This window comes from Salmo salar, chromosome 27 (genome assembly GCF_965601325.2).
Source record: "Salmo salar chromosome 27, fSalSal1, whole genome shotgun sequence".
NCBI classification, from domain to species: domain Eukaryota; kingdom Metazoa; phylum Chordata; class Actinopteri; order Salmoniformes; family Salmonidae; genus Salmo; species Salmo salar.
In genome coordinates this window covers 35,581,088-35,590,000 of record NC_138317.1, presented here as the reverse complement: position 1 = coordinate 35,590,000, position 8,913 = coordinate 35,581,088, and the positions used below count along the sequence as shown (strand labels likewise).

Below are 8,913 nucleotides of genomic sequence, written 5' to 3'. Positions count from 1 at the left end.
TAAATCGAGTAAACAAAGGAGATGCACTTTGTCTTGTTGTCTGGGATACCATTCCCCCATGTCCACCCTCAATTTGACCCCTGCCTTCACATCCCTCCACCTCTCCAAAACTTTAACGGCTGGTGGAGACATGTGTAACCCACGGTGGAAGTGGCCCAGACACGTCTGAAGACCAGAGCTCCTGCGTGGGTGCATTAGGAGCAAAGCCTTCCTGGTTACTGTAAGATGAGAGCCCCCCCAGTCAAAGTCTCCCCTTTCCTCCCCAACTCTAACCCCATTTTAAAATCGCCATCTCCCACCCACTCACACGCCGAGAGCGAGGACCGACTGGCCGGCCAACGGCAGAGCTGGCTGGCCCGATCGAAGTGAGCTGGCCGTAGCCAGCCGTTGCACCAGGGGACTCTCCCAGGGACCATAAAGCCTCCAGCAGCCACATTACTTCTGCCTGGTGTGTTGAAGGCCCAGATTCTTTATTCACAAGAACAGGGAGGAGAAAATGAGTCTGGATGGATTAGAAAGCTGCAGCGGGGAACAGATGTGCCTCCCGCTACCAGACAACTGCACATGATGATTAAGGTTTCTAATTTGTTCCAGTGTGTCTTTGCAATAACAAAACACACTATTATGTTTTGCTTAAAAACGTTGTCCTTTGTTTGCATCTCGTCATTGCCAAACTAACTTGAAGGACTGCACACTTAACAGCCAAGACCAGTGTTTGATTTGAGTGATGCATATGGTGCTAAAATCTGCATGGCAGTAATAAAATAAAAAAGGCAACAGTAAACATGTTGTCCCTGATGAATCATTGTAATTTTGTAAAAGACGGCTCAAGACGTATCATTCACCCAAGTTGTCAGAAATCGAGCCAGTGGCGTCGGAGTTATTTAGACTCATAGCCCTGAGCACGTTTGCAAAATTTCAGCACTGAGGCAAAAGGATCAAGATATAAACATCCACCCATTATAGCGCCACCATGTGGTTGATATGAATGTTCTTGCATATGTTAAGTCTTGACAGCGTTTGCAACAGAATTGTTACAATAGGAATATCTTTGACTGATTGATTTGCCAGACCACACCTTCGTGAATGCTTATTGATCAACAGCAGCGATGTTGTTTTAGGTACGAGGCTGAGAACTTTGAACCAAAATGCCACATCAAGTTTCGTGCAGATCGGTCATTCGGTGCCAGTAGAGTAGCGTTGTGTTTTTCACAAAATTCTAAATGGTGGAAAATCCATCATAGCGGACCTTATGAGTCACAGAGGCAAATTTGTTCCTTGTGAGGAGAGGGACCTGTAAGCGCTCCTACCAAATTTCATGACTTTAGGTCAAATGACGTGAGGGACATGACCATTCAAAGTTTGAAAATACAAACTCTTGTTATAGCGCCACTATTTGGCCAATCAGTGTAATTTTCATCTCTATAGAAAGACGCATCATTCACCCAAGTTGTGAAAATCCGGCCAGTGCTGTCAGACTGCTCATGAGACTAAAGAATGAACGGAGAGGGATCCAGTCCCCTCCCTGATTTCATCGTAGGGACAATAAACACAATTGTAGAATTGAGACTGGTCAAAAAGTTAAGAGACAATGAAGGTGTTGGGAGGATAAGCTGATGTAATACAATTAAGTCATTCCCAGCCATTTGCATGACTGTTGGAGATTTATGAACACACCACCAGACAGAACAATGAGCTTAACATTGGCTGATAAATATAGCAACTATCCCAGGAAGTCCCAGACACCGGCCCCCTATCCATTTACCCTATCCATTTACCCTACCCATTTCCCCTATCCATTTCCCCTATCCATTTACCCTACCCATTTCCCCTACCCATTTCCCCTATCCATTTCCCCTATCCATTTCCCCTATCCATTTACCCTATCCATTTCCCCTACCCATTTCCCCTACCCATTTCCCCTATCCATTTCCCCTATCCATTTCCCCTATCCATTTCCCCTATCCATTTCCCCTACCCATTTACCCTATCCATTTACCCTACCCATTTACCCTACCCATTTACCCTACCCATTTCCCCTACCCATTTACCCTACCCATTTACCCTACCCATTTACCCTATCCATTTACCCTACCCATTTACCCTACCCATTTACCCTACCCATTTACCCTACCCATTTCCCCTATCCATTTCCCCTATCCATTTCCCCTATCCATTTACCCTACCCATTTACCCTATCCATTTACCCTATCCATTTACCCTACCCATTTCCCCTATCCATTTACCCTACCCATTTCCCCTATCCATTTCCCCTATCCATTTCCCCTACCCATTTCCCCTATCCATTTCCCCTACCCATTTCCCCTACCCATTTACCCTACCCATTTACCCTACCCATTTACCCTACCCATTTACCCTACCCATTTACCCTACCCATTTACCCTATCCATTTCCCCTATCCATTTCCCCTACCCATTTACCCTACCCATTTACCCTATCCATTTCCCCTATCCATTTCCCCTACCCATTTACCCTATCCATTTACCCTATCCATTTCCCCTACCCATTTACCCTATCCATTTACCCTATCCATTTACCCTACCCATTTCCCCTACCCATTTACCCTATCCATTTACCCTACCCATTTACCCTACCCATTTACCCTACCCATTTACCCTATCCATTTACCCTACCCATTTACCCTCCCATAGTTGGAGCGGCTACATCTCAATTTGCAAACCACTTGTGACAGAGGACTCTGTGCATTTGAAGATGGAGTCAGGAGGAGGGTAGATGGTACTAGCCTTCCCTATAGCTCAGTTGGTAGAGCATGGTGTTTGCAACGCCAGGGTTGTGGGTTCGATTCCCACGGGGGGCCAGCACAGAAAAAAAATGTATGAAATTGTATGAAATGTATGCATTCACTACTGTAAGTCGCTCTGGATAAGAGCGTCTGCTAAATGACTAAAATGTAAAATGTAAAAATGTAAATGTAGACTTTACTGTAGACTGGCAAGAGAATAGAGACCGATAGAGACACTTGCCTGTTCCTGATTCCAAAGAATGTAATAAATACAACTTCCACTACGGGGTAGCAAAGAGTAATATCTATTAAATCCACACAAACTGATAGATATTTCATCCAGTGTATAACTGGATGATGGATATTATTATCTAGACTAATCTAGAGTTGTAGATAAATGTGAGTTGATGATCATGAAAAGCTTGGGAAAATTTTTTTTGATTTTATTGCAAGAGCAAATGTTCTTTAATAAGACAAGAAAATGGATTATACTTCAAATAACAAAATTAAAAGTCACATTTTAGTAAAATAAAGTTGATTAAAAAAAAATTACAGGAATGTATATATTCTGAAGATTATATATAGAGAGATGGAGAGAGCTATACACATACACACTACATGACCAAAAGTATGTGGACACCTGCTTGTCAAACGCAGGTAGCCTAGTGGTTAGAGCGTTGGGCCAGTAACCAAAAGGTTGCTAGAGCGAATCCCCGAGCTGACAAGGTAAAAATCTGTCGTTCTGCCCCTGAACAAGGCAGTTAATCCATTGTTTCTAGGCCGTCATTGAAAATAAGAATTTGTTCTTAAAAACTGACTTAAAAAGGTTAAATAAAATATATATTTTTAAAACATCTCATTCCAAAATGAATATGGAGGAGTTGGTTGCTCTCCTTGCTGCTATAACAACCTCCACTCTTCTGGGAAGGCTTTCCACTAGATGTTGGAACATTGCTGAGGGGACTTCCAGCCGGGGAAGTTTCCCATCCAGATGATGAAGGCAAAATCAGCAGCAACATCTATCAGCTTGAAGGAGGAGCACTGGGCATCTAGTGATCTTTTTCTCAATGTTTACATCGCGGCGAGCTTATTGAGATTGGCAACAGCACTCTTGGTGGCATCGTAGTGTTGTAGGATCACTGGTTTCAGATGCTCGTCCTCAACCTTGGTGTCATGGTGCCTGGTGGACAGCGCCTGTACGGCCATGCCTGGTGATGGAACGTGGGACACCAAGGTAAGCAGCGCACGGAAGCCCAACAATGACCTGTAGATCTGTCTGCCATGGTTAGCCTTCATCGCCTCTAGAATGTGTGGTGTGCTGGATCTAACCGTGCCGATGTATGTTAGTCCATCTTTAAGAAGCTTTTCAGCTAATGGTACAGATATATAATTCTCTGTGGTGATATTTCACTTTTGTGCCAAGGGGCCACAAGCCCTTGAGAACTTACTTAGAGCAACTGTGTCTCTTTCCATGTGGTTTGCCGAGGTATGCCTCTACTTTGAGGGTAGCTCAGGCCTGGGGTAGCTGGTCTCGGTCGCAGTTCCACCAGATCTTTATCACATATTTGTCAGGCTTCAATGGGATGCTTTGTCGGAAACTATATCAACCTCCGAAAATAAAAAGAGCTGCTTATCCACACAGATCTGTGCCAGGAATAAAATATTTTTGGTAGCTGGGCTACAAACATGCTCTAGATATCCATGAAAGGGGTAAGCTTGTCTGCTGCAATTCGTTCATGCCTCGTTGCTCTGTCGTCAAACCTCATGTATTTCATAATGTGTTGGAATCTTTCCAGGACATAGTTGCAGTAAACACTGGTCTGCCGTCAGCTTCTGACCAGAGGGAAGTTTGAGTCTCATTTATACACAATCCTGCTATAATCAAAAGACCAGTAGGCTGTCATTGTAAATAACAATTTGTTCTTAACTGACTTGCCTAGTTAAATAAAATGTACATTTTTTCAGGGATGGCTCTTATTCCGTTCATGTATTCTTTATTTAGCTTCCGTTTGTTTGAAGCACAATCGTGTCAATCATCTCTAAGGTCAGAAACAAATTAAACGATTCTTCAACTGCTTTGTAATATCTGGTTGATTTAGACATTTCTCTGCTGCTGCACACCTTTGTCCTCCACACTGTGCCATTTCTGTCGAGATATGGTGTTTCATCACCATGCTTCTCAGCTGCAAGCCTTTATTGCTACCATGGCCTTTGACCCCAGCCCTCCGCTCTTCTCGCCCCCATTCAGAGCGAGCCTGCAAGGGTGCAACTTCAGTGTCACTATACTCAGAAGTCTCTGAAATATGATCGAAAGCACTCCCCCAATTGTCCTGAGTGTTCCTGCTGACATTTTTAACTGAAAATAAAACATTGGCGTCACCCAAATTTACCTTGAAGAGTGGAACTCAAGATGGTAAATGTTTTAGCTTTAAGAGAGATTGCCCCCATCCACCTAGCATAATGTGTTATTTATAACACTTTAAAAAGATCTATTAAATATAAGGTCATTTAGATTGTTCATATTGTTATACCTGGCAAATAAACATTCTCAGGGATGTCAGTAGAGCTCTACTTCTGCAGCTGATCGTCTGTCAGCTCATTATTAAATGACACACGTCCCCTCCCTTGAGGGTACATGGTCACTGGATATTCTGTTTCTGTAGTAACCCATGGGTGGTTTTGACTGTGGGTCAAAATTTCCTGAATGTATTTCTTGCATTTCATATCCACATGGATTTAGCAGACAAAGATATGTATGCCTGGGTAAAAAATGTCACTCGCGGGTCTAACGAAATGGCTACCATTCCTTGATAACTCAAGTAACGGAGAGCTGTTCCCTCCCATTAATTTAAACTTTTTCAGCCTTGGACTCAAATGAGAAATTCTGTGCTTTCCTGGAACCCAAGCTTATGAAAACCTGACCCCTTTTGGGGCCCTAAGCGAGATTTAGTTGAGGGTCCCTCCCACCTCACAGGCAAAACAGTACAGTGGCTTCTCTCTAGATGGCAGAGAGAACATGTTGTTTTAAAGTACATTACACATTTTGCCTTGGGTTGTAGAGAAATCTTTGCGGTTTTAAAGCGAATTTCCTGCAATTGTACAACTTTTGCCATGACTTATGCCATGTTAATATGATATCTGAGTGAGAGTGACTAACAAAATCAAATGGGGGGCCCCCTGGAAGTCAGGGCCCATGCCCGGTCAGTATTAGATAGTTTAGACAACTGGCAAGTTTAGATAGCTGGCAAGCCTAACTTACCAATCTAAAATGTTTGGCTGACATGGCTAATTGAGTGACTATCAATGACTGACAGAGGAAAAACTGCTGATAAACAACCACATTACTAGATTGCACCTTGTGTATTCTACTATTCTAACTCTCAACAGTGAGTTAAGACCCCGACGGAGTTCCAAGAAAACAATATTACAATTTTACTCTGACATGTCCGCAACCCATACTTTACAAAAAGCTGATTTAAGGAAATAGCATACATTAGCGTGTTATAGTAATGCTTCTTCCTTACATTGGAGAAATCAAAACACTCTGAAATCCACCACGTCGGCCAGAAAACTAATTTGCAAACCAGCAGTCTGATATTACCCAGCTAGTAATCACACAACTCACTTCACCCATCCACCAACACTGCAATAAATGAATAGCTGTTTACTGCTGTAATAAAGAATGTATAAACTGAACAAAAATATAAAAACGCAACATACAATTTCAAAGATTTTACCAGGTTAGTTCATGTAAGCAAATGAGACGATTGAAATAAATTCCTTAGCCCCTAATCTATGGATTTCATGACTGGGAATACAGCAGATATGCATTGGTTGGTCACAGATACCTTAAATAAATAAAAAAGTAGGGTGAAATATAAGAAAATCAGTCAGTATCTGGTGTGACCACCATTTGCTACACGCAGCGCGACATCTCCTTCACATAGAGTTGACCAAGCTGTTGATTGTTGTCTGAGGCTGTGGGGCTGTGCATTATCATGCTGAAACATGAGGTGATGGTGGCGGATAAATGGCACAACAATGGGCCTCGGGATCTCATTACGGTATTTCTGTGCATTCAAATTGCCATCGATAAAAATGCAACTGTGTTTGTTGTCCGTAGTTTATGCCATACCATAACCCCACCATGGCGCACTCTGTTCACAACGTCGACATCAGCAAACCGCTCGCTCACCCACCATACACACTGTCTGCCATCTGCCCGGTACAGATAAAACCAGGATTAATCCATAAAGAGCACACTTCTCCAGCGTGCCAGCGGCCATCGACGGTGAGCATTTGCCCACTGAAGTCGGTTACAACCCTGGTGAGGACGACAAGCACGCAGATGAGCTTCCCTGAGACGGTTTCTGACAGTCTGTGCAGAAATTATTTGGTTGTGCAAACCCACAGTTTCATCAGCTGTCCGGGTGGCTGGTCTCAGACGATCCCACAGGTGAAGAAGACTGATGTGGAGGTCCTGGGCTGGCGTGGTTACACATGGTCTGTGGTTGTGAGGCCAGTTGGATATACTGACAAATTCTCTAAAATGACATTGGAGGTGGCTTATGGTAGAGAAATTAACATTAAATTCACAGGCAACAGCTCTGGTGGACATTCCTGCAGTCAGCATGCCAAATGCACGCTCCCTCAACTTGAGACATCTGCAGCATTCTGTTGTGTGACAAAACTGCACATTTTATTGTCCCCGGCACAATGTGCAGCGTGTAATGATCACTCTGTTTAATGAGCTTCTTGATATGCCACACCGGTCAGGTGGATGGATTATCTTGGCAAAGGAGAAATGCTCACTAAGAGAGATGTAAACAAATTTGAGCACACCCATAAAAAGCTTCTCTTAAATGTTATGTCAAACTTCTGGGATCTTTTATTTCAGCTCAGGAAACACGGGACCAACACTTGTTGCGTTTATATTTTTGTTCAGTGTAAATGTATTTTGCAAGCACACAAATATGTCACCTTGTTGAGTCCGGAGCAGCCAAGGTACAAAAAGTAAAGTCACAAAATAAAATAGATTCCTGCACACTGTTGAATGCTATCACAGTTTACTGAGTGCAAGGTCTGATAAAGTCAAGACCTTTAGGTCAAAACGTTTGCACTCAAACTGCCTTTAAGTAGCCTAAAGTTTTTCCTGGCGAGGTCAGGTGGTCAGGAAAAACTCTGGACCCTACTATATTGCTTCTGTAAAAGAAATAAGACTCCCATATTTACCGTAGGTGTATTCTTATCTGTTGCAGGCAGTTCTGTAGCTGTTTCACCACTACTCGTCGTCAGAATCTCATCAAGAATGACAGCATCATCATCATCTTCTTCATCATCCCCTTCTTCAGCATCCTCTTCTTCATCGTGGCTGTCACTCCCAGAATCTTCCAGTCCAGAGAACATGCTCTCCTCGCTATCTGAGAGGTCTGCATCTTCCTCCTCCCCAGCCTTCTTCTCAGTGACATCTTTGTCAAATATAGGAAGCTGAAATATCAGAGAGACAGAAAAACAGACACATACAGATTTGAATAGATGGGCGAAACATGAATGAGTAAGCACTTTAACGGACACAAAATGAATATAGAATCATCGAAAGTTAGCTAATTACCTGACCCAAGTGATACATTGGCAATAGCACAAGGATGCTTGCTAGCTGATCAAGGTGAGACAGACAATTAGCTAGTTACTATTCATACAAAAACATCCTTACTTATTTTATTAGCAAATACATCAGGGGGCTGTGATTAACACAAAAAGGTGTTAACCTTTTCCTGCATAGCATAGCCAACGTGTTAGCCTAGCTAGCTGGTAAGCAACGAATTACATGTTTTAGCTAACATTACCCTTTTACCGCATATACATTTCAGAAATACTTTCGTACCTGGTCATCGTCCTCTTCAATAACTCTTTTCTTCACACTCTTTTCTTTAGCTTTACTCATGGTGCCGTTTTTCTGTGATTCAAGATTCACCGTACGCATGCTTCTTGAACGTCAACAGCCAACCATGTGGGACTCCGGTAAGAGGTCAAAGTTGAAAGTTGAACGTCTGTTTTAAAACTGTGGTTTTCTAGAACGATTATAAAAAATATACACGATATGATTTTCTTGTACATAACATAATTTGATACCTAAAGTGATTCAGCCT

At 42.7% G+C, this 8,913-nt stretch overlaps 1 protein-coding gene across 2 annotated transcripts in view; it reads right to left on the bottom strand.

Annotated features, from left to right (window-relative positions):
• LOC100380787 (block of proliferation 1) overlaps positions 1-8,806 on the bottom strand; it is an 88,231-nt gene extending 79,425 nt beyond the window's left edge. The window contains exons 1-2 of one of the 2 annotated variants that reach the window (XM_014178542.3): positions 8,649-8,806; positions 7,997-8,251 (exon numbers count right to left, since the gene is read on the bottom strand). In XM_014178542.3, coding sequence (XP_014034017.2) covers positions 7,997-8,251; positions 8,649-8,747 — 354 coding nt within the window. In that variant the 5' untranslated portion in view covers positions 8,748-8,806. 2 annotated transcript variants of the gene reach the window in all.
• Positions 8,807-8,913: the final 107 nt, after the last annotated feature.